General features: G+C 35.7%; 4 protein-coding genes across 5 annotated transcripts; 1 reads left to right on the top strand and 3 right to left on the bottom strand.

The window, feature by feature from the left end:
- On the top strand, positions 1-11850 carry AGO1 (protein argonaute-2). 2 transcript variants are annotated; one of them, XM_011313095.1, is made up of 6 exons: positions 1-277; positions 2196-2415; positions 4906-5022; positions 8587-10952; positions 11043-11242; positions 11365-11850. In XM_011313095.1, the coding sequence occupies exons 3-6, from the start codon at positions 4911-4913 to the stop codon at positions 11471-11473; spliced, it is 2787 nt and encodes a 928-aa protein (XP_011311397.1). In that variant the 5' UTR covers positions 1-277; positions 2196-2415; positions 4906-4910; the 3' UTR covers positions 11474-11850. The 2 variants fall into 2 exon arrangements, with proteins under 2 accessions (XP_011311397.1, XP_011311398.1); XM_011313096.1 differs by lacking the exons at positions 1-277; positions 2196-2415; positions 4906-5022 and adding an exon at positions 7334-7488.
- Positions 4215-6588, bottom strand: mRpL53 (mitochondrial ribosomal protein L53). Its single transcript, XM_011313097.1, has 3 exons — positions 6350-6588; positions 4611-4723; positions 4215-4553 (listed from the first exon to the last, which is right to left on the bottom strand). The coding sequence occupies exons 1-3, from the start codon at positions 6493-6495 to the stop codon at positions 4375-4377; spliced, it is 438 nt and encodes a 145-aa protein (XP_011311399.1). The 5' UTR covers positions 6496-6588; the 3' UTR covers positions 4215-4374.
- Positions 11851-18814: 6964 nt separating the features above from the next.
- LOC105271518 (protein RFT1 homolog) lies at positions 18815-24462 on the bottom strand. The gene is made up of 10 exons (XM_011313099.1): positions 24341-24462; positions 24030-24232; positions 23664-23850; positions 23297-23599; positions 23092-23223; positions 22823-22954; positions 20129-20629; positions 19240-20045; positions 19090-19150; positions 18815-18968 (listed from the first exon to the last, which is right to left on the bottom strand). Exons 1-8 carry the CDS (start codon positions 24398-24400, stop codon positions 19881-19883), a joined length of 1683 nt encoding a protein of 560 aa, XP_011311401.1. The 5' UTR covers positions 24401-24462; the 3' UTR covers positions 18815-18968; positions 19090-19150; positions 19240-19880.
- Positions 24463-24552: 90 nt separating this feature from the next.
- On the bottom strand, positions 24553-26443 carry Ublcp1 (Ubiquitin-like domain-containing C-terminal domain phosphatase 1). Its single transcript, XM_011313098.1, has 2 exons — positions 26151-26443; positions 24553-25903 (listed from the first exon to the last, which is right to left on the bottom strand). The coding sequence occupies exons 1-2, from the start codon at positions 26308-26310 to the stop codon at positions 25065-25067; spliced, it is 999 nt and encodes a 332-aa protein (XP_011311400.1). The 5' UTR covers positions 26311-26443; the 3' UTR covers positions 24553-25064.
- Between the last annotated feature and the right edge of the window lie 244 nt (positions 26444-26687).

Consider the following 26687-nt stretch of genomic DNA (forward strand, 5'->3'; position numbering starts at 1 on the left):
TTCGTCACGGAGTGTTCGATGTTCCGTGTGTACGCGGCAACAGTGAACTCAAAGAAAAAAAATAATAATACTAAAATCCATGATAAATTCCCCACCGTAGGCTCGCAGTTAAATTCGTGATTAAATCCCCACCCCCAGTCATCCCTCAGATTAAAAAAAAAACCCGCTAAATCGTCAGTGTCGCGAATAACTGTTTAAACCCCAAAAAACGGAATATTAATTTGTTTTTGTGAAATGGCGCGTCAACGCACCGGTGTCAGGGCAAAATAAACACCTGGTAAATGGAATTATTATGATATAATTGAATTTATTAATTATTCCATGTAAATATCGCTTTGTTGGGTTAGGAGTCGGTATTTTATGCGTTTTGTTCATTTTTTGTTGGTTTTTTTTTTTATTTAATAGTTTTCTGTCAGTGTAACGCGTACACCAAACGGTGAACAATAAAGCGACTCCACTGGACAGGGGGGAGTGGGAGGGGGTGGCGAGGGGGAAGAAGGGGGCGGTTGGAAAGGGGCTGAGGGGAAGATACTGTAAAACGGATGAAACATGTGTGTGGAGAAGGCGCGCGTATCAGTTTTATTGTGTGCGTATTTTACGTAGAAAAAATGGCCAACCTTGACACTTGATTTTTGACTTTTTCTCTTCTGAAAATTTTTTATTGGTTTAGTTATTTATTTTTGTGAGAGTAAATGAATTGGACACATGGGGGTCGATGAAGAATGCCTGAACAGGTGTTGTGATTTTTTTATGGGGTGGAGGGGCGCCTAATTTCGCCGGTGGGGGAGGGGGATTTCTCGGTTTTGTTATTTTTTTTGGGGGGGGAGGGTCTTTGGGGGAGATCGGACAAGTGCAATAGTGATTAGTTTTTGCGTCATTTTTTGGGACATTTTTTGCAATGGCTTCGGTTCAATTTGTTCGGCTATGGTGATGATCGTTAGTTGATGGGGAATTTTTAATTGATGGGAATCGGAATTTGATTTTTATTGATCGATTCGGTGGAATTTGAAGGAATTCGGTGGCAGTCGGTCCCGGGAATTTGGGGAAAATTCTTTGGAGGATGGAAAATTGTAGTTCAGTGATTTCATGGACGTCAGGAAATTTTGGAAAATAAATTCGTTAAATTATAATTAAGTGATCAGCTAGAGGTGAAATGAAAATTCTAAGACAATTAAATTAATCGAATTTTCATTGACTCCCAAATTTTCTCGATTTTTCCCAATTTTCATGGAATAATTGAATTAGAAAATCAAGTCTACGACAGGATGAAATAACTTGCGATTCAATTTTATTGTTGCGTGAATTTTTCAAGGGGGTAGTCTCGGGGAAATTAAAGATTACAATTATTGCACGGTAGGTTTAATAGAGCGATTGCGGCTGGAATTGCAAGGGAATTATGGGCGAGATTAGATAAAGAGTAATTGAATTATCGGGGATTTTGTTTTAAAGACGCCGGTATGAGTGTTGAGATTTTATTGAGACAGAAAGGTATTTATGAGAGGTTGTGGTGAGAATTTTTATGGGGTTCTAATATTTTTGCAAGGGGAAGTTGTTGCTCGAGTTGAATGAACTATTCAATAGAATTATTAATCCATAGAACTATTTCTTCCATTAAACATTAAATAATTCAGATAATTATATTGACCTCATATTCAATGAATGACTTAAAATTTCCAAAATCCTCACGACGTTAAAAAAATATATATTTCCACTAAATGAATTTGCACCCATCAAATAAATTTTATTATGAAAATTACTGGTTTTTGTGAGATAAATTGTTTAAATTGCCGTAATAATTTCAATCCTCTTGAGAGCATTGCTGAAAAAACTGAGTACAATATTCGACTTTTTTCACTGGTCCAGAAAACAAAATCTCATGATCACCTTGAAACGCAATACCCCAATATCCGTGGGTTTCTCTGCACACCTTCATCCACATCCCAGTCGTCTCTTAACTCTCGCCGCGTCGAGACCCATAATTTCGCGTTCCCATTGAAAAAAAAAAATAAAAATAAAAAGTCCCCCGAGATATTTAAAAAAACCCGCCCCATCCCCAAAGTCCAATGACAATTCATCCCCCGCGCTCACCGGTTCACGCATGCCCACTCCTCCTCTAAACCCCGCCATAATTCAACTACAGTGTTAAACAAATTTGTTTTTTATAAAAATTTATCCCTTCCTCTTTATTATTGCAGAGGTGGAAAGAGACAAGTCGTATCGAGAGGGCTCGAGCAAAAGTGGTTCTCAACTAATACCCAACGGTCCCAGCGATGTTGCGAGACCGGAGGTTGTCGAACCATAAATAAAAAACCATCAAGGATAATATTATTTATCGGCAGTGGCTTCATTCACTTTTCGCAAAACTGAAAAGGAAAAATCTAAGACTGTCATCTCCAAAACGTCAAAAAACCACTGGTGAGTTTTTCATTTTTCAATTACCCAATGGTTATTCCCTATTAATATTATTATTCATGGCGATAATCGATGTAATCAAGATCTCCAACGCAATGATTATGAAATAATCATATCAATAATATAGAAAAGCGAGAGATAAATCGAATCGATTCAACGATTTGATTTTAATCAATTTTTCATCCTGATAAAATATTAATCCGATTGAGAAAAAAGGAGAAATGGAATTCCATGTTTTTTGATTAATACGATTTTATGAGGAAATATCGGGGTACAATGATGGCGATTGTCATATGGAAATTGAGGGGCAGCACGAAAACCGTTATCGTGCAACAAGTATAGAAAGTTTTGTATTTTATCCCCTCTCTCTGGTCTTCTTTTTTTTCTCCTTGTTTTTCCGGCCTTTTAAACCACACGTCTACTTTCCTCTTTCTCTCTGCACGATGTTTTTCCATTCTTTCCTTATTTCTTTCACCCGTTGGCTGCACCTCTCCGCTTGTACCTCTCCCTTATCCCCCCGACTTCCCCTTCGTTCCTCCTTCCTGGAGAACTTCTTTGCCGCGATGGATTCAAGGCCTCTCCGTGCACATCCAGCACGACGGGTATACCCTGTATATTTGAGGAGAAACCAAGCGAATAGCAAGGACAAAACCGCATAAATCAGACAAAAAAAAATCGATTCGGTTGGAAATCGGGAGTATGAATTTTCAAATTTAAAATATTCGTGTATTCGATTCAGGAATTCATATTTTCCATTCGAAAATTTACGCACGAGAAATAATGGGATTGGAATTTATTTTCCTTGTGAAAAGAGAATATGAATAATTGGTTACTTATCAAAATAACACATGTCAATTTATAATTTTTGTTTTTCTTATTGGGTTCGATGTTCTGAGGCCACACGATGTTTCGTTTCTCGACGAGTTTCGGCGAGAAGTTGCTCGACAGGATAAAAATAATAGCGAATTTTTTTTGGAGTTCGTTGAACGATTAGATCCTCGGATTTCCAAATAGGTCTTTCTACCGAATTTTCCCATGCCGACGTCAGCCTTAATTAACGAACGAATTACTGATTTCAAGGAGGAAAGGGACGAGAGCTCCTCGAAATAAGGATTCTTCTCACTTTGTGAATTGCATAATGTCCAATTCTTTATTATCACAATTCGAAACCGAAAGAGAACAATCCAAGATTTAAAAAATTCCTAAGTGATCTGCAAACCGTTTTCAATACTAGTCTACAATGAAATAATCAAACACTCCATTTAAAAACTCGAATAATATTTATCTCAACATTTTTACACACATTATCATCTCTCAAAAAAATTCACCCCTCGAAACTGGCGCCACAAAGTGATAAAGAATGCAAGTCAGTTCTTCAGTGAGTTTTTCGTAAATATCCCTCCATCCAAACGAGACACCGAAATTCTCATTGAAACCTTTTTTGCAGGGCTACCCGAGAGCTGCAAAAAGGTTATCACAAAATTTCGCTATCTCCCTTATTTTCCGAGGAAAACATCATCTCCGAAAAACTCACCCAAGAATTGAAGTGACTGCGGATCTTTTACCACTTCACAGCAGAATTAATTAATCTCGACAATGATCCTTATTCCACCGGTTTTATCGTGATGAACCTCGACAAGATGAACGCCAGGACGATCGTTCCTGCGACGAAACACGCGACAAAAACATACCAGGTGTCCTCATCAAAGACGTCTGTGAAAGCTGGAAAATAACTGTAGAGTGTGTCCACCAGTTCCAATTGATAATCCTTGTACCTCCCTGTAGACCGCATGTTTCGGTAATTTCCCCGTCAAATTTCTTCTCCCAGAATTCAGAGATCGATTTCTCGATTCAACTCAATGATCAATTAATAAAATCGATTTTCTTTTTTATGTCGAGTTTTGTGATGAATATTTCAAATTTTTTCCAGTTCCCCTCGTTTTCTTTTTAAATCTCAAGGATTTACTTCCTGTGACGGCTTATCCTTATCTTCGGTCTCTTCTTCTTGAGCTTTATAACAACTCCTTTTTTCTCTGGTTCGGGTTCAGGCGGCGCCAGTATTGTTATATGTTTGTTGTAAAGCTTGAGAATGTCTATCGTTTCGAGATTTTGACACTTGAACAATACCTTCTCACCGTTTGCTGGAGTAAAAGAACGGATTCAATGGGGTGAAATGAAATAAAATCAAGGGTACTTACTGAGATCGCAGGTAACTGTCGGCTCGGACCTGTCGCAGACAATATTAGTCTTCAGATTGCACGTCAGGTTGGTTCGCAGAATTTTTGGGCCAGAGATGTAGTGCAGAAATTGTCTAGAATCAGTGAATATTTTTTTTCGTCAATTTTCATTTTCCTGGTGATGATTTGTCGTCATAATTGGAGACCCATGATAGGAGGTGATTAATACATTGGAGCTCGAGTCTCGAATGATACCCCAAAATCTGTCCAAAAAAATTTTAATCAAAAACTAATCCCTCGATTTATCATTTCCTAGGAAATATGGCAAAACTGGAGCACCAGTTGCCGATTCCCATGCCGGATCTGGCCAGTCTCAGGATATCAACAGCTGTCTCAATGCTAGGAACGGCTTATGGATGTGGTCAATGCAATGGTGAGTCAATAAAAATTTTTTATCAAATTTCAATAAATGGCCGCACGAATTTTGTTGAATAGTATAAAGAAAGAGTAAAAACTTGGCGTATCGTGAACTCGTCATGTCTCACTGGTAAAATTAATGTTTTGGATCTTTGGAATCTTTGGGATTTTTGGGATCTTTGGGAGGAACATGAAAGGCTAAAAGTGGCAACAACTGGGGTATTGAGGGTATTTCGGACACTTACAAAACAATTTCACTTTCTAGAAATTATTTACCACTTTAGGACCGATTTTATTCAAAACTCAATCACGTCAGACAGACCCTCCACCCATTGAGTACCCAGGAACCCTCAATAAAAATATTTATTACCTGCTCTTTCAATTGAGGAATAGGTTAAACTAGAAAGTCGCCGGAAGACGATCCCTCAACAACTCGGTATTCATCTAAAAATAATTCTATCCACCCCTCATAACACCAGAGTTCCACCGGAAAATCGAATGTCCCGCGTCTGCGCTATCATCGACCTCTTTTTAACAATGAACGCAGCCGTACATACTAATACAATATTATAATTGATTATATTACATTGATACTTCAATTTTTAATAACAAAACCAACGATTTTCCAGTAAATATTTCCAATTCATCCGGATTTTTTAACTAACAAAAATATATTCAAAAATACCGTTTTACGTAGAAATGATCAGTTTCAATGTAAAAATTAAAATCGAAATTTTTTGTTATTAGACCTGCAAAGGTCTTGGAATTTTGGAACAACTTATAGAAGATAATCCCCTGACCGTTTTTAGAAATGAGATCTATTGTTTAATTGGGGGAAGGGAATGGTTGGGACAATATCAATATTTTCTTCTTATGGATTTTGGAAAATTCAAAAGGTGAAAGTGTTTAAAGTAGACCGGTAGGGGCGGAGCTCTTTTAAATACCAGTTTTCCACGAATTCTCATGCCTGGGTAATAAACCTGGCACCTTTGGTAATAACTTAATACCCGATACCCTTAACCGTAATTACAGGTGTCAGTGACAATTGTAAAAGGGGAGAGACTTTTAAGAAATTTCAAAAGCACCATAAATGTTTTTCGAAAAATCACGATATTACCTTCAAAAAATTCAAGAAAGAAAATCATGTTAAATTATTTCTCCAACGGCACTGAAATGATTAATTTACCAATTATTGAGAGTCGTAATTAACATGATGATTTTGGGGAACGATATAATTTTATTGATTGGTTATTAATGAGGAGTTAAAAATACTGAATATTTCTTTGAAATAAATGAATATTTGAGGGAAACATTTTTCTCAGTGATCGAATCGTTGTACTAACCTCGTCTCCTTGACGTTCTTGTAAAATGGATCGAATTGTACGGTAATCGTCTTAACAGGTTTCAAACTCATTATCTTCAGTTGCTTAACAACTGCAGCTATTGGGCCCAGGTATGACCGGAACCTTCCGGTGTATGGAACCGACATTCTCGGAAAAATAAAATGCAAATCCCCGAAAAATTCAACTACTTTTCCAGTTCTTCATAATCCAAATGCTTTGAAGTTGCTTCAAAGACACTCCCACCAACTTCTCAGAATGAAATTCACTCCTGGCGTCAGTCCAGGGACGTAGAATTAATTCTCCTCTCCCTTTTAAACATCATCAAGAAATTGAGTTAAATTTTTTTTTTCAACTCGAACAATTTTTCGGGGGGGAATTTCCTCTGATGCCATCCCTACTCTGTTCCAATTCAATTGGCTATCCCCAATTGATAAAAAAAATAGGCAATCATGAAATTAGATGACCGTGTTTTCCCGAGAAAATAAATCGTCATGGATTTTTGAAATTATTTATCTCCAATTCCTGAAAGGTATTTTGGAAAATGAATTTTAAATTACTACGTAAAAGGACTTATAATTAAAGCAAAATGGGATTTCCAAAAAAACTGATGAATATTATTTCACAAAATTCTCAGTTCCCCAGTGTCACCCTGGACTATCCCAATAAAATTTAAAAAAATCCAAAATTCCCTCAATTTCACTCTCATCAAAATTAAATTTCATTTCTATAAAAATGAAAAAAAAAACAAATATTCATACTCCAATTGGACACCTGGGATTTTCGGAAAAGATTCCACGAAAATTCCAAACAACAAAACGGCGGTGGTGGGAGAAGTGCGCAGGCCGCAGGGCGCATTGTGTAGTGCATCGGCCCTGCGTTGGTGGAATGCAATTGGTTGCGGCTAGTCCAATGGTGGCGTCCGTAGGTGTCAGCCATTGCACGTAGAGTCTCTACCTCTGGATGACTCTCTGAGCACCAGTCGAGTGTGTGTTTCGTGGGGAAGTGTTGTGCGGGGCCAAAGTCGGATAATTTCCTTTCAGTTAAATTATCCATTCGTTATAATTTGCCCATCAATCAGTGATACAAAATCCTCACAATTATCATCAAATAATCACCGACAATGTATCCCGTAGGCCAGCGTAAGTCACACAACTCAATTACATCGAAATAGTGCATGTGAGGGCGATGGATTGAATTTTATCGTTGAGAATAAAAACACAATGAATTGGAAAGACTGGGGAGGGGGGACAGAGAAGGCAGGAGTAGATGGTTGCCACTAGTCTAGGCGAGTCTAGAATCACGACCAAACGATTTTTTTTTTTCTCTGTCGAGCCCTTTGTTCAAATGATGCATCTGCCCTCGATTTTCACCCATTAACGTCTATTTTCCCAGAGATTTTATTGCGTCGTGCCACAGCGGAATATGAAAATGGGTGAATTAAATGGGCCCCAGGGAATGGGGGAGTTACAAAATTCTGAGGAGAATGACCCTGGGTGAACCCTATCCAATGCTCAACAGGCGGAGGGATTTATTCTATTCCTCGTGTTTTCTGTTTTTTTTTATCCTCCATGTGATTCACTCGATTCCATGACGTGTGGGAACTCCCTCCTTTTTTTTTTCGTTTCATCGGGTTTCTCGGAATTACTATTTTTACGGGTTTTCCGGGGAATGCGTGAATATTTGGTTGAAAGCGAATAAATATCATAGGAAATTGGAAAAATCTCGGGGGACACGTGAAGCAATTAAACTTGAACAATTTTGCACAGATAACATGTTTGAGCGGAATAATTTCTGGTCTGATTACACGGAGTAGCACATGCTCTTTATGGAAATTTTTTGGAGCAAAAACTGCAGTTGCAAATAATAAAAACAGTCACTTTCACTTATTCAAGCCGTTTTTCAATTATATCTCGAGGTCTACACTAGCCATGTGTATTGCCAGGAGGATTTTCAAAAATCTAATTTTTAAATTAATTAACACCTGAAATTTTTGATATTTAATGGTTTTTTCGAATATTTATCCCACGCCGTTATACAAATGCAGCATTATCCATTTTATTGAACTGATTTCTGAGTGAATGATTGGAATTGCTTGAACAATCTGCTGGCTCTTCTTTTGGAGAATAGTAAATGCGGGAAGAAGGGAAGGAAAGGATTGCTGTGAAAAATAATATCAATAGAAAATAAAGATAATTAAATGATGAAAATAGTGAATTAAAATGATGAAATGATTTCAGCTACCTCATCTGGGCCAACAACAAGCACAGCAGTGGGTGCAGCGAGTGCAGCAGGCAGCAGTGCAGTTGCCTCTGGCTCTCTAGGAGTTGTTCCTGCCCAACAGACACACACACCACCTCAGCCTCCAGAACTGCCAGTGTTCTCATGTCCTCGAAGGCCAAACATAGGGCGGGAGGGCCGGGCGATTGGCTTGCGAGCAAATCACTTTCAAATAACAATGCCACGTGGTTATGTCCACCATTATGACATAAATATTCAACCAGACAAGTGTCCACGCAAAGTCAATCGTGAGATCATCGAGACAATGGTACACGCTTACAGTAAAATATTTGGAACTCTCAAGCCTGTGTTCGATGGCAGAAATAATCTGTACACTCGAGATCCATTGCCAATTGGTAATGATAAATTAGAATTAGAGGTAATACTGCCTGGTGAGGGTAAAGACAGAGTATTTCGCGTGTCAATAAAATGGCTGGCACAAGTGTCACTTTATGCATTGGAGGAAGCCCTGGAAGGACGAACACGACAGATTCCCTACGACGCTATTCTTGCTCTTGACGTTGTCATGAGACACTTGCCATCAATGACGTATACACCCGTTGGCAGATCATTCTTCAGCACACCAGATGGTTATTATCATCCACTCGGTGGTGGCCGAGAAGTTTGGTTTGGCTTTCATCAGTCTGTTCGACCCTCCCAATGGAAAATGATGCTCAACATCGATGTATCAGCAACAGCATTCTACAAAGCCCAACCGGTTATTGAATTTATGTGCGAAGTACTCGATATCAGAGACGTCAATGAACAGAGAAAACCACTGACAGACTCGCAGAGGGTTAAATTTACCAAAGAAATCAAGGGCCTCAAGATTGAAATCACCCACTGTGGCACTATGAGACGAAAATATCGTGTTTGCAATGTTACGAGAAAGCCAGCCCAGATGCAGTCATTTCCACTGCAATTGGAGAATGGTCAGACTGTCGAGTGCACTGTTGCCAAGTACTTTTTAGATAAATACAAAATGAAATTACGTTATCCTCATCTACCGTGCCTTCAAGTTGGTCAGGAGCATAAGCACACTTATCTGCCACTAGAGGTGTGTAATATTGTTGCAGGTCAGCGTTGTATTAAAAAATTGACTGATATGCAAACATCGACGATGATAAAGGCAACAGCTAGATCAGCGCCAGATAGGGAGAGGGAGATTAATAACTTAGTGAGGAGAGCTGATTTCAATAATGACTCGTACGTACAGGAATTTGGATTGACAATATCCAATAGTATGATGGAGGTACGTGGAAGAGTATTGCCACCGCCAAAGTTGCAGTATGGGGGTAGAGTTAGTTCTCTAAGTGGGCAGACTAAGCAGCAAGCACTGCCTAATCAGGGTGTATGGGACATGCGTGGAAAGCAATTTTACACCGGTGTGGAGATTCGTGTTTGGGCAATAGCCTGTTTTGCGCCACAGAGAACAGTCAGAGAGGATGCACTCAGGGCATTCACTTCTCAGCTACAGAAGATCAGCAATGATGCTGGAATGCCTATTATTGGACAGCCATGCTTCTGCAAATATGCCACTGGGCCTGATCAGGTTGAGCCCATGTTTCGGTATCTGAAGTCCACATTTCAGGCACTTCAACTTGTTTGTGTTGTTTTACCTGGTAAGACACCAGTTTATGCTGAGGTTAAACGAGTGGGTGACACACTCCTGGGAATGGCAACCCAGTGCGTTCAAGCCAAGAATGTCAACAAAACATCACCCCAGACTCTCTCGAATCTCTGTCTCAAGATAAATGTCAAACTCGGTGGAATAAACAGTATCCTAGTGCCAAGTATAAGACCCAAAGTCTTCAACGAACCAGTGGTTTTCTTTGGGGCTGATGTCACTCATCCACCAGCTGGTGATAACAAGAAGCCAAGTATAGCAGCTGTTGTTGGTAGTGTTGATGCTCATCCGTCTCGTTATGCAGCGACTGTTCGAGTCCAGCAGCACAGGCAGGAGATTATTCAGGAGTTGAGCTCGATGGTCAGGGAGCTGTTGTTAATGTTCTACAAGAGTACAGGGGGATACAAACCACTCAGAATTATTCTTTATCGTGATGGTGTTTCGGAGGGGCAGTTTCTTCATGTTCTACAGCACGAACTCACTGCTATTCGTGAGGCATGCATAAAGCTTGAGGCTGATTACAAGCCTGGCATCACATTTATTGTCGTTCAGAAGAGACACCACACGAGACTGTTCTGCGCTGATAAGAAGGAGCAGAGTGGAAAGAGTGGAAATATTCCTGCTGGTACCACCGTCGATGTGTGCATCACACATCCCACTGAATTTGATTTCTACTTGTGCAGTCATCAGGGTATTCAGGTGAGTTTCAAGAATATTCATTCAGTTATTAATTTTTTAGTGGTACAGGGTCGGATTTTTAATTTAATTTTTATATTTATGCTGCTACAGGGAACGTCGAGACCATCTCATTATCACGTACTATGGGACGACAATCACTTCGAGAGCGACGAACTTCAGTGCTTGACGTATCAGCTTTGTCACACTTACGTCAGATGTACCAGATCGGTTAGCATACCAGCTCCAGCTTATTACGCTCATCTCGTTGCATTCCGGGCGAGGTATCACTTAGTCGAGAAGGAGCATGACAGGTAAATAATCTTTCATACTTCATTGAAAATTTTTTTCTAACTCATTAGGGAATAAATCTTCTTAATGTCTTCAAGTTGTTTTAGATGAATGGAAATAATCTAATTTTAATTATTTATTTCAGTGGGGAAGGAAGTCACCAATCAGGCTGCAGTGAGGACAGAACGCCGGGTGCAATGGCCCGTGCAATAACTGTACACGCTGCCACCAAGCGAGTAATGTACTTCGCGTAATTCCATTCACCAGACATTTGATGTTTTGACATTTCTCATAAAAAGTGTGAAAATCGTTTTTAAAGAATCCAATGTGTCAAAGCATAATGATTTTAACAATGCACAGTGCCGAAGCCCTCAGTTCATTGCGCATAACCAAAACAATTAAGTCGAAGCTAAGAGAGAATTATAAGTCATATCTCGAGGATGAGGATAAGTAAACAAAAAAAAAAATGCAAAACAAATATTTAGAACGCTCGTTAGACTTAGAGTTGGACAATCTTCTTCGGTGGCCAATTTTTTTTTCTTTTTCATTTTTATTTTTACCAGCAACAAATATATAAAGACTCTGCCTCATTTCAAATGTGGAATGTTTTAAAGATGGAAACAAAAAAATGTTGAAGGTGCTTTTAGTTAATCATGTTTTTAGATTTAGATTTAAGAATTATCTGGGAGACGAAATGACGCATAGGGCTCTCCTTAGCGCTGATCTCTTGAACTAATCCTGGATTAACAAATTTTGAGTGAAAAATTCGTTAAGCCGAGGACAATGAATATGATAAAATGATTACGCTAATTTTTTTACCTTGTTTATTAATCAAAGGTATTTCCTTCCATCGTCACGATTCTAAATCTCAGAATGAGAGATCGTGGTCATTACCAAAATATTATTTAACACGAATTTATAATGTATATAGTGATTCGTCATTTGCACGAAATGAGAATGAAAAGGCGAGGATTATTGTCGACAATTAATAGATTGATTATGCGCGAAAATTGGCCACCAAGTTGCTTTTGGTAAAGACTAGAGATTAATGAAGGAAGTCATTCATTAAGGGTGGGTTACACCACTTGTTTCAAGTATTAGAAATATTTGATTTTGACATTTTGGCGATTTTTTTTTTTCGTCACACGATTCGATTTTTTATGCATGAAAAAGATGTAGATGTATAAATTTCTTTTATATTTTTTGTTTTTTTCTTAAGAGAGGGAACTGAGTTTTTTCAATTTTCATGTAATTAATTTTGAAGTAAATCTAATCGAATGCTTTCACAAATTTTGTTCAGAAATATCAAAGAAGGAAGATTTCTTGAAGAAAATAAAAATCTCGAATATCGAGAGACGAAATTAGAAAATGAGTTACTGTTTTTTTTTTCTATATAAATGCAAATATTATATAATTTGAAAAAAAAATCGGTAATACAAAAATATATATATAGTATTTTTTAATATTTTTTTTTTATTCATGATTCTTATATTTAATTTTATTAATTCCATTACTTTCGACGATTGATTTTCAAAATTACTCAATTCCGTCTAACAAAAATCTGAAAATATAAACATTCAATGAGTTACGCCGACAATTTCCGCACACATAAAAAATAAGAAAAAAAAAGGAAATACGGGAAAAAACCAATCTCAAATATTTTTGATACTCGAAAAAAGCGGAGTTCAAAACAAAGGAGATGATAAAATACCTCGTAACAGCATGGATGCCTCGTATTATCACCATCGCGGCTCTGTTTTGACGTTGCCATTGAATATTTTGTAAAAATTGAAAATATTGTATTTGTCAGTCCGAATCTAATGTCAAATGTTCATAAAAAGATAACCCAGGCTTTAAATAATCGTCCAAGGAATCGACTCGCAGTAGCACTTCCCATTAATGATTGAAAAATTAATTTTCATTGACAATGTCTCATTTTATTTGAGACTGGGCTCGAGTCCTTGGACGAAACATTGGAAAGCGAATTACGCTTAGTTAAGATTGAGGAGAAAATTTGAACGCTTAATAAAGACAGACAGGTAGAAGTGAGGGAATTAAAAAGAAAACATAATGAAAAAAGTGTTGAGTTTATATTCGAAATGGAATTACGATGGATTGCGCTATTGCATTAGGAACTTAAGTTTTTTTTTGTAGAGTTTAGGATAATGTGGATTGTCACATTGTTTTATGGAGTAGCTTGAGAATCAGATGAACAGAATATATTTAATTGGAAGGAAGAAGTGATGTGGTAAAACGTTATAAGTTATTTCTGTTGGAAGTCCTTTTTTTCTTAGAACCTCTCGTTACTGATGTAAATTCACGTCAGTAATAAAAAATTATATCAATGAACAAGAAAAACCGAAAGGGTTTTTTCTGTGACGTTTTGCCACTTGACTGCTTTATTACTGGAGATAATTATTATCTCAAATTTGATTTTAGTCTCATTATTTCCTTCGGGATGTATTTATCGACACAAAATTATTCTCCAGTGGCATTAGATCTGGGCCGACGTGAGTCCCCGTTAATGAAAAAATAAATGCCCAATCAATGCAACAAATATATCACTAATTATGCTGATAATTAATACATGGACCATAGCACGATGATCGTAATAGCTGATAAAACAAAAAAAAACCTCATAAAACTGAAAAAAAAATTAATAAATAAATTTATGCCAGAGTTGAGGAACGGCTGGTTAACAATAATTTGAGGATCAATCGAATTCTCTAGGTTTCAATTAACAACAACCTGAGTACACCAATTATTAAATTAAAATTTATTACACTAGAGTGTTAATTAGCATTGGTAAATGCTAATTTAGTAATGGGCGACTAGATGTTAGGCAGATTTCACCGGTTAATTAATTTTTTATTAATTCATCGATTTTCACTATTTGGCTGTCGCACACGTTTTTACGCCAAGTATTCCTTCCATTAAATTCTACTTTTATTTTTTATCTTGGAATCCTTAATACACAGATACAGATATAGAGGGAAGATAAACCTTCGAAATTGATTCAGTTACTAAAACCAAAATCAATCAGTAAATCTCATTTTTCTAATTATTCTGGTAATGAGAAATTTCAAAGAATAATGTCATAAAAATTTTGAATGGAAAATTTTATGGCACATCAAAAGGTTTTCTCTAAATTTTCTCCAAATTTTTTCCTTAAGAACATATTCGGCAGTCTAAATTAGAATTAACTTTATCTCAATTGAAAATAATTTTCGAAATATTATTTAAAAAAAATTCCAGTGCGAAACGACTGGATTTCCCCCGGTGCATTAACGATTCCAAAAAATTTCCGAATCCACAAATTGTTTAGAAACAATCCAAAAAAGAGACAAACAAAGCGACTAAGAGAAGATTAAACAACTAAACTAACAGTTACGGAAAGTATCTCACACAAAGGTCCTTCATTATCGATAATATTTATTGTAGCTTTAAAAATGAACGAGACAAACAAATATGAATTTTGAAGTAAACCTTAAGACAATGAAAAAGAAGAAAAAAAAACATGAATATTTTAACAATTATGTCCACCCACTTATGACAGTCACAGGAGAGTAATAATCTAGGAATTCTAGAATAATTTCGTTAAGTAGATTTAAGTGTCCTGCGTCTTCGAAGGTACAAAATGAAAAAGCAAGTGGATTAAACTAATTAATCCGATGAAGACGCAGGACGAGTGTTGATTATCATTCAATCCACGAATTATGCTCGATCTAGATTAGATGAAAAGTATATTAAATCATTGTTATTAACAGGAGCATAAATAGGTACCAAAATCAAGTTCACTGATCTTGACGAGATAATTAATGAGCGAAGGTAAACAGGCACAGATTGAGATATGGGAAAGAGAAATAAAGCATTGATTTATTTGTAGTGAGGCCATAGAGATCTTTTTCCTAGATATTTAAGGGATCATTAGGATGAATTATGACGTAATCCACCAGAATTCGAGCATTTAAGGGAAATATTCAACGGGAAAAACATCACTCAAAATGATTCTGCTGTAAATAGTACTAACAGTTATTCTTATTTTAATAGTACGAATTATTCTGGAGAGGGGATAATCCTTTTTCAGTGGGTGAATTCGGCCCACCGATTTGCCAGCGATTTAGGATTGCCAGGAAATAATGGAACTTTTGTGAGAAAATAAAATATCGACGAGTCCTTGAACTTTGAAAGGACTTTGAAGAATTCAGTAGCAATTTAGTAATCTTTATTCATCATCAATTGATTATTTGTCGGTATTATCTGAAGACTATCGACTTCGGGTGAGAAAATAAAAATTTCCATAGGATCAGTCAATCGATATTTTATTTTTGATTTTAACTGAATTTTTCAGAGTTAATCGAGTTGATGTGGGACGTGTCGTTATTAAATTGATGCCGGGAATTATTAATATTATTTTCTCAAGTTCCATTGTAATTACAATGATATATTAACGGTTCATGGATGTACGTTTCTTATCGAAATGTTTGGGGGGAATTTTTGATTAGATGAATTTCAATCTCTTTGCACTGTGATTAACCCAGCAATGTTATTCTCAAATATCGAAACAGCAGCTTTTTTTGTTAGAGATTCAGTTGAAGAAAATGTAATGCAGTTGATGTGACTTATGAATATGGGAATGCGATGTGATGAATGAATTCAGTGGAAAATATATCTGAATATTTGGTTCTGAATTCAATCGTTGTCGAGGTAATTCGACAATCTGAGTCATGATGTATTTCGCCATCTACTAATGAATCAAATTCAATCTGATTAATTTACTTACAATGGATTAACGTTATTAATTATATCTATCGTGTAATTATGTGGTAATTATGGTGTAAAAATAAGAAAAAAAATCGAATGACACAATAAATGATAGTGTGAATTGCCAAGCGTTTAACGAAAGTCGAATGAGAATCGCAAAATCCTGTGTCTGGAATTAATCTAAGGAGAATAATTTATATTTATATAAATAATATTATATTTAGATTGTAATGGAAGCTGAATTATTGTACGGCAATTATGCACTTGCGGCAATTCACGTAATGATTGTAATGATTTATCTTTCATTCTTTTTTTCTAATGAAATTAAGGAAATTATTCATCTGAATAGAATTTTTTGTTTGGCGCATTTTCTTTCCTTTTATTTTCTTTTACCTCTTATTTGTAGATTAGGGGGGTTATTGCTAATTAGTCTAAGTGATTATGAGATTCGATATTTATGAATATTGCACGAGTGTTACTCATTAACTCGAAACAGCAGCTTTAAATAAGAAATTGAAAAGAAAATTGGGTTCAGGATGTACTTCGGTCATTTATTTCTACGTCGACATCCTTTTATACTTTTGAACTCAAATTGTTTATGATAATAACAGTTATTCATAAATCTGGAGTTTTAATATTTGATATTTTAGTCTTAATTGCACTGATTGAGCAATTAAAAGCAAATGAAGAAAGTAATGAACTTCTTGGAGTTCTTTGACGCAATGAAGAATAAAACGAAAATATAATCACCGAGCAGTCACAAATTTCTATTTCAATTGATGAAATTTGAAATCACGCTGACTGATCGTTTTAATTAATTAATTAAATTGTAAAAATTATTTTCCAAGATCCGTCAATGAGACAATAATTAGTGGCCCTTTCTTTGACAATAATTAATGAGAAAAACGTCAAAGTGTCTCCAAGGGGAAATTTTTATCGATCTGAACGAGAAATCAGTGCAATTTCATTTAGCTCGTTAATTACCGGAATAAAATGCTAATTGGCGGATTCTTAGGGGAACAAAAAAGTAATGAACTATGGAAATTCTAAATTAACAAATTCGCGGCGTCGGTTAATCAACTCTGAATCCCATTAAACACCAAGAAATTAATGATTAAATTAGAAGAAGAAAATAGGAATATCATTAGCAAGAACGTACTGATACCCGAGGTGATGGTGAATAATTAATTATTCAGATAATCCGATATTTTACGGAATAATTGGGTTCTACTATTGCACTAATGACAATTTTTATTGAATTTTTTATCATTTGATTTCACTGGAATTTCCAGGAATTTGGAAATAAAAAATACAAAATTCTGTGAAAAAATTTAAATAATCTTACAATTATAAATTAATCAATTCGATGAACAGATTTGCGCGGAGGATCGTAAATAATAAATAAACGAGCCAATAAAATGTGCGAAATAAATGAAAAAACTATTAGTGAGAGTAATGAGTCATCTGATGCACGCTGAAAGTACTGTAATACCTAATTGTATGTTTGTTGGGATATTATCAGCAAAAGTAATGGTGCACGGAGAAAAATAATTATCGTAAATTTACGAACTAGATTTACAAGGAAATCCACGCAGTAAATCAATTTGGCAGATCAATTCATTTGGGGAAAGTAATTTTTTTCTCAGTGCGAAATAAATTCTAGATAGAAATGCCGAATTTAAGTGTTACTAATGACGTAAGAATAATTAGATTCTTCTGTAAACAAAGTACGTTGTATCACTGCATAAGATACTCAACACTTCGATCAATTGATCTTCTTCAAGGAATTAAAAAACTTGAAGTGAGAAAATGGTAAACATTTTTATTTCTGTTTATCGGAGGAATTCGTTTCTCTTCGATTTCTGAGTGATAATTATAAGTGATAATGCGGAAGGGAATAACTCCATCGAGTGAAGTCAGTGCTTGGGATATTCAAATAGAAGTGATTATTCAGTTATCAATTTGCTTTGTAAATAAATAAACTCTCGAAATTGCGAGGAGGTAATCATCAAAATTGAATTTTGTTTCTACGATTTTTCAAGTTCACATGTAGATATCTCGGAGTCAGAGAGAGATAGAAAAATTTTTCCTGGAACTTTTTTGCGGAAAAATTGATGAGCTGCAAAAAAAGTCTTGTGACATTTTCCTCCAAACCTGTTGGTGGCAGAGATATTTGCGGAAAACTGATGATAAATTTTTGAGATTTCTTCAAAAATGAGTGAATTTATCGAGAAAGTGACACTAGGTAATTAATAATTAAAAATAATGATCGATAATTAACTCTTGGCATTGCTGTATATAAAGTGATATACATTGGTACATATTTATTCGGGATTGGGAGAATTGTTCAAGGTGGAGTAAACCGTTGCTTTTAACACGAAGTAATTAATCTAATGAATTTATTAGTGATAGTTGAGGATTCAATCAATATTTGTTTGACTTTGATCTGAGTGACGAGAAATTGTGAGATATCGTTGATTCTGGATTTTAAAATTCAATGGATTCAATGAAAAACGGTTTTTTTATCGGTAACAGTATAATGTAATGAGTAAGATTTATTATAAATGTATTAGAGTAAATAAATCTACATAAATGAGATCTTTATTTAAATTAATTATTCCCTGAGATAATTCCGGTCGTATAACTAACGGTGGATTTGCCCCGTCTAACAATATGTGAAAAAAAAATTATAAATGATTGTTAACATAATTTAAATGTTGAAAAAATTTTCGAAAAAGCGCAAAAAAAATAATACGACGAAATGAGGGACGAGTGAAGGACTGTTGAGGTTTGCAAAAGGGTTCCAATTATTTTTTCCAATAAGTCAATAATTTGTCTGAATAGTTTTCCCTTGTATTTATCAATAATTAATCAATACAAAATATTTGCAGATAATAATAATGCAGTTGAGATCGACAAGACCCTAAAGACAGGCAGTTTTCAAGTATTTCCACGGTATCGAGATGATCTAGTCGATATCTCCCTCTGAAAATCGATGAAATAATTAATAATTTGAATTGTTTGTCGCCAATTTTCCTGATCTTTGGGAATTTTTTTAAAGTAAAGTTTTTTATTAAGAGTGTAATGTGAAATAATTCATACGTACATGAACATCTTCGCCTCCAGGCATTGCAGATGCGTGCACAGCACTCGCGATTTGAATTGCACTGAAAAAAAAAAGTTAATTGCTCGAAATGAAATGAATTATGGGCAATTTTATTTTTGATAATTCCATTGTATAATTTTGAGAACTTACTCTCAGTCCTCGTCCCTTGCAACGTTGACCACTAACAGCTGCGAGGATCATAGTAATGACCAAAAAGATAGAAAGATACTTCATGATGAGAGGATTCAATTGTCTGATGACAGAACCGATGAATTCGAATGCGAATGATGATCACCCAACGGAGAAACTCTATTTATATGAGAGAAGCTGTTCATAATTAATCCTGAAGTTTATTTTAATTAATTTCTTTCTTTGCCACCCGGATATTTACACATCTGTATTAACAACTGAGATAAATATCTCCGATTAATCATTTGGTTTTTTTTTTCTGTTCTAAAGCTGAAAAAAAACATGAGTATTCGCGTCATTTTATGATTTTTTCCTTGCAACAACACAAAAAATTTGCCGATTTGCTATTTCAGTTGCTGTGGGTATAAAATAAAATAGTGAAGAAAGCTTATATTTCTATTCACTTGAAAATGTATTACCCTCTCCCACTTTAACTGCAAATATAAATTCGAATGAATATTGACTACAAGTTTCGGGGAAAACCCAGGATAACACACTCTTGATCCTTCCAACATACTTCCAGAATGGATGTAAAAAGAAAAACGATATACTTCAACAAAATATCGATTCACAAAATAAATATTGCATCAACAATTATTTCGTCAGTCTATTTTAACTTCCGCTGGCCGACGTCTCCTCTCCCTCCACTTGTCAATGCCAAGTTGAACTAGTTCTCGATTTTCATAAATCCATGAGAGCGAAACAATGGCAAACATAAAAACTCCGATGACGAAGTGCACAAATTTCTGCTCGGGGAAAAAGATTATCTGCAATAGCGACAATAAAAAAAATTAATCACCAAGAAAAACAAAATTAGAGAGATAAATAAATAAATCAATTAACGACATACATAAGATAAACCAGTGACGACAGCAGATACCGTCAAACTGACGATGAAAAATAACTTAGGCACGAGTCCTCCTAACGGCCTATAATTCGTTCCAGCATGTCTTCCATTGATGAACACAACCGAATGATAGATCCTGGATCCCATATTCAAACAATTAGCGAATATGAAACCGACTGGCCCCAGCCACGATGTCAACACATAAGAAGCCACCAAGAATACTATTGACTCATAAATCATGATGATATTGGTCTTGTTGATGGTAGCACTGTCTGCTGTTGCATTAGTGTAACACTCGGTAACACCATTGATCGCTAAAAGCAGAACTGCAAGGCAGTGCGCTTGCATCAAGTGAACAGGAAGATGAGCTGTGAATTTAGTGCCTCCATAGATCCACAAAAGTGTCGATGAATAAGCCTGACCGAACACCAGGACTATCAGACCAATGGATGTTACCACAGAGCAGAGGTGCTTGAGAACGTCTACACTCTCTCGTACTTTCACCTGAAATTGATTATCAATCGGAAATTAATGTACTTATGATTTAAATGGCCCAAATGTTTGAAAAAGTATCAGGGGAGCATGACAATGGAGAAGGTATTCACTGAAATTGAAAAATTCGAAATTTTTAAAAAGTATCAGGGGAGCATGAGAATGGAGGAGGTATTCACTGAAATTGAAAAATTCGAAATTTTTAAAAAGTATCAGGGGAGCATGAGAATCGAGGAGGTATTCACTGAAATTGAAAAATTCGAAAATTTCGAAAAAGTATCAGGGGAGCATGAGAATCGAGGAGGTATTCCCTGAAATTGAAAAATTCGAAATTTTCGAGAAAGTATTAGGGAAGCATGAGACTCGAGGAGGTATTCCCTGAAATTTGAAAATACGAAATTTTTGAAAAAGTATCAGGGGAGCATGATAATTGAAAAAGTATTCACTGAAATTGAAAAATTCGAAATTTTTAAAAAGTATCAGGGGAGCATGAGAATCGAGGAGCTATTCACTGAAATTGAAAAATTCGAAATTTTCGAAAAAGTATCAGGGGAGCATGAGAATCGAGGAGGCATTCCCTGAAATTGGAAAATTCGAAATTTTTGAAAAAGTATCAGGGAAGCATGACACTGGAGTGGGTATTCACTGAAATTGAAAAATTCGAAATTCTCGAAAAAGTATTAGGGAAGCATGAGACTCGAGGAGGTATTCTCTGAAATTTGAAAATTCTAAATTTTTAAAAAGTATCAGGGGAGCATGAGAATCAAGGAAGTATTCACTGAAATTTGAAAATTCGAAATTTTTGAAAAAATATCAGGGGAGCATGAGAATCAACGGAGGTATTCACTGAAATATGGAAATTAAAAATTGTTGAAAAAGTATTACGGGAGCCTGACAATGGAGGAGATATTCACAGAAATTAAAAAATTCTAAATTTTCGAAAAAGTATCAGGGGAGCATGATAATTGAAAAGCTATGTACTGAAATTGAAAAATTCGAAATTTTTAAAAAGTATCAGGGGAGCATGAGAATCGAGGAGCTATTCACTGAAATTTGAAAATTCGAAATTTTTGAAAAAATATCAGGGGAGCATGAGAATCAAGGAGGTATTCACTGAAATATGGAAATTAAAAATTGTTGAAAAAGTATTAGGGGAGCATGAGAATTGAGGAGGTTTTCACTGAAATTGAAAAATGGGAAATTCTCGAGCAAGTATCAGGGAAGCATGAGACTCGAGTAGGTGTTCGCTGAAATTTAAAAATTCAAAATTTTCGATAAAATATCAGGGGAGCATGAGAATCAAGGAGGTATTCACTGAAATTTGAAAATGCTAAATTTTTGAAAAAGTATCAGGAGAGCATGACGATTAAGAAGGTATTCACTGAAATCGAAAAATTCGAAAATTTCAAAAAAGTATCAGGTAAGCATGAGAATCGACGAGGTATTCACTGAAATTTGAAAATTCAAAATTTTTGAAAAAGTATCAGGGGAGCATGACAATGGAAGAGGTATTCACTGAAAATTGAAAATTCGAAATTTTTGAAAAAGTATCAGGGGCGCATGAGAATCGAGGAGCTATTCACTGAAATTGAAAAATTCGAAATTTTCGAAAAAGTGTCAGGGGAGCATGAGAATCGAGGAGGTATTCGCTGAAATTTGAAAATTCAAAATTTTCAAAAAAGTATCAGGAGCACATGACAATGGAGGAAATATTCACGGAAATTTGAAAATTCAAAATTTTTGAAAACGTATCAGGATAGCATGAAAATCGAGGAGGTATTCACAAAAATTTGAAAATTCGAAATTTTTGAAGAAGTATTAGGGGAGCATGGCAATTGAGGAGGTATTCACTGAAATTCAAAAATTTCAAAAAAGTATCAGGGGAACATGAAAATGGAGGAGATATTCACTGAAATGTGAAAATTCAAAATTTTAAAAAAATTATCAGGAAATCATCAGAACCAAAAAGGTATTTTCTTAAATTGACATATTCGAAATTTTCTGAAAAGTATCAGAAGAACATGAATATCAAGCAGGTATTTACCCGAAAATATGAAATTCCAAACTTTTGAAAAATTATCAGGAGAACATGAAATTTAAGGAGGTATTTATTCAAATTTGATTTAAATGATTAAAAATAAATCCGCGAGAACAGCTCCAGATAAATGGTAATAACTATATTTATAAAAATTCAATTAAACTCACAGGATTCTGCTGATTAATCTTCTCGTCTCTCTTGACAACCTGCGTGAAGTAAAAGTATCCACTTTCCTCGATCGGACGAAAGATGAATCTCGCTGCTAATGATCCCAAATTATTCACAACATCATACGTTCCCTGAGGATCACAAGCCCAGGATGCACATCCAGAGGGGTGGACAAGATGTTTAACGTATGCAGAACTTGGCATCGGGCAAGGGGACGTATAGCAACAATTTTCATAGCGACAAGGTATATTAAATAGTTATTTCATACCTGTTCTGCCAATGTGATCACTGGGAAGACAGTCATGATGATGCGCTCGCCTTCTGTTAGAATTTGCTTCAAAATTCCTTGACGAAAGAAACTCCAAGTGAGAACTGTTAATTTGTTATCAAACCTCGAATCCTGGGAATAAAAAATAATTTATGTCAGATTAATCACTTCCTTGCAATTAATTTGTGCTTATTATCTGTTTTACATTATTTTTCAATTGCCCGGGAAGAAAATCTCTGATGGAATTAAATGGAAAATCAGCCATTCCTTCGTTCTTGTTATCTGTCAATTCGTCACTGTCTGAAGAGTCGGTTTTCTTGAGTCTAATTCTCTGATCGTTCAGCCGTTGAATGTACCAATGGAAATAAATGTAATGAGCTAGAGAATAGAACATAACGTAAGCCAATTGGGCCACTCCGAAGGCTAGAAGTGCATTTTCTGGCCGATGAAGAACTATTGGGACGAAAAGAAAAGTCCTGAAGACGATAGCTGACGCCTCGATTACAACCTGAAATACAAATCGTTTAAGTGACAATTCAAAGACTTATTTATTGGAGTAAATCGTGTTATACTTTGAATCGATTGAAGAGAAAGGCTGAGGAGACCAGTTGAGCCACTAGGGATAGTAAATGAATCACACAAGAAATAGCTACAGAAATCACTGCAAATGTGTAGTAGTCTGGTAGAGTCTCCGATGTCGCCAGGATGTACAACCAGATGTACCCGAATATGAAAGAAATTACTGAAGAAATTGGAATCCTACGAAATCAAACAAAAAATCTCGTAAACTTTTTCTGAATCAAATGATTTCTCAAGTATTCACGATTTTTATAGATTTTCCAAAATGTTTCAAAATTCATTGATTTCCATTTTGTCTACATTTTTGCCCATGGAGTTGACATTTTTTTCACGTTATTTGTTTGAGACGAAAAACTTACGTTAGCCAGAGTAAATTAACGACTTGCGCCCAATTATGTTCAGCAGCATTAGTGAGACAGGCTTTGAAAAATGGTTCTCTGGATAAAAAAAGTATTGTTGATTCAAGCAACAATAATCTGACGTTCATGACCCCCAGGACAGCTTCTCCCACGTTCCTCACAACAAATACATTCAGGACAAATGTGAGAAGTCGACAGAAAATCTGTAACAAATATCATTACACATGTTTTTTACTCTAACAACAAATTGCACTTACGTGCATTGTCGATATCATTTTGCAATAATAATAGCAATGATTTTTGTTTTATACCTGAAAAATAATGTTGAAGGAGGCATTCTCCAGACTGCTGTTCAAAACGTTCATCGCCATGACGTGTCAATTTCAATTATCACCAAAAAATGATGAAATTGAATGAAAAATTGACATTGAAACTTAATCTAACCTCCAATCATCCTCGATTCAGATAATTATTCTGTGGTATCGTAAAATATTTTCTATCTGCGGACGACTTAATCACGATATTTCATTGGATTTTTCAAATTTATTATCACTTATGATTATTACACTTGTTTTATTTACATTGTAATTATCAGATCAGGTGTCTAACAACACTTGTCTGAAGCTCGTTACATGCAGATGGCATCGTTTCAATGCGCTATCTCTCTCTTCTACATTATTAACCGAATATATATTAAAAACCAAGAAACTCTCCTAATAATTTCTGCATTCAAATAATAATAAACTCTGACAAAATTTGCTTATCAAAATAAAAATATGACATATCAATCAAAAAATCATTCATTTTGCTGATAAACCAGAGGAAAATAAAGATTAAATAAATTATCATAGGAAGACGAAAAAAAATCGGAAAATTTCAATGAACATTTTGAAGAATTTCCCTGATTATTTCCCAAGGAAACACGAAAATTTGGAAAATTCGGAGTCGTTGGGAGGAAGAAAACCGCAATGATGGAAATAGTCAAAAATAATTTTTAGAATGGAACTAAGAGAAGCGAAATAATGAGTGAGTAATTTATCCATGGAACTCATCACTTGGTCTCTGACTCTTCCTGCGGTGTTTCTTGCTCTTGTATTCCTCCCACTTTCTGTGATTGAGCATTTGAAAATCCTGTACATCAGCAACGAGCTCCAGATACAGAGCAAGTTTTAACAGCTCTCTGTCTTTATCTCGATTGAGATGAGCCTGTCGAAAGGGCTTGATCCTGAGACCTGACTTTGGATTCATGAGAAAATTCCTTCTGATGTCATCGAACATTATTGTATTTTTTGCTGAATAAGCTGGATACTTTCCCCAGATAACCCCCAGAGGTTTCACATCGACGAGACCGTATTTAGGTGTGCAAACTGATATCATAGCGAGATAATCTAAGTGAAATGCTATTTTGTAATTCGAATTATTGCTGACACCGAGTAGTTTCATTTTCTCATTGATCCACTTCATGCTTGTGGCTGACCAGATGACGATGTCGTAGTGCTTGTAGGCACGAGTGAGGAACTCGTGGAGATATGGTCGCATCAGTTCACTACCACTGGAAGCGACTGATCGATGATCGAAGAGAGTGTAGTCGATATCTAGCACCAGGAGTTTCTTGTTTTCACGCAGTGGATTCAACTCGTTGATTTTGTAATTCTGAATTCTTTTGTGGATCTTCGCCAGATAGACCTCAGCGTTCTCCACCACGACTTCCTCGCCCTCTTGGTCGTTGTCTAAGTCATTTACTACTTCGCTCATGTTCTCCGGGGGATTGCTTGCTTCTGCAATATCTTCCTCCCTGGATCCCATCAGGACTAGCTTGAAACCCGGCTTCAGGCCGATCGAACCAATCGTTTGCTCGTCTTCTGCTAGTTTTCCTGGAATTCGACAATCAGACGTTCACGATTTATTCGTTGGAAAGGTATTCAAATAATAAATCATTTTTTAAATAGAGTGGCGAGGTAACTAGATAATTTCTACACTGTTATCGGTGATATTGAGGAAAATTGTCTTCAAGCTCAGAATATTTATAACACAATTTTTTTAGTTAACTAAATAATTCAAGTATTCATGATTAATTAGAATGGATTGTTTTTCGAGGAATAAAATTTCGAAGTTGTTTACCTCTCAGCCGAAGATTTAGTAGCTTTTGGCGATCAGGACGAACACCCGTTTCCTCGTAAATTCTAGCCTTCAATTCAGCAATTGTTGTATCATCAAAAATATCCTTTATTTCTCGTTCATCGCTCCCCCATTTGACAATGAGCCCCGGAGTGCACGACATTTTAATGTATCTATTTCAATTTATTGCCTTCAATTTATTTCACCAAATTTACGTTAATAATCACTCAATAGCTCACAAGTGAAAAAATCGTCTCTGCTCTAAACATAATATATTATATATTCTATATACCACAAACAAATGTCCTGCCGGTATCAAAGGGTTTTTCTTCTACATGAACACTACATATCTTACGTTACGTGTACCTGTGCACACATCCGACAGATGACGGTACTAATTCCCTTTTAAGATATTGCAATAAAAATTCGCAATTGTTCGAAAACAAATGTTTTAATCTACATTCATCTCTTTTCATTCCAATCCTGATCCTAATCCTGATGTTAACGGAATTCCGAATTGAAATTCAGTTTTTGATGTAT

This window comes from Fopius arisanus, unplaced genomic scaffold (assembly GCF_000806365.1).
Source record: "Fopius arisanus strain USDA-PBARC FA_bdor unplaced genomic scaffold, ASM80636v1 scaffold00112, whole genome shotgun sequence".
In the NCBI taxonomy this organism is placed as follows: Eukaryota; Metazoa; Arthropoda; class Insecta; order Hymenoptera; family Braconidae; genus Fopius; species Fopius arisanus.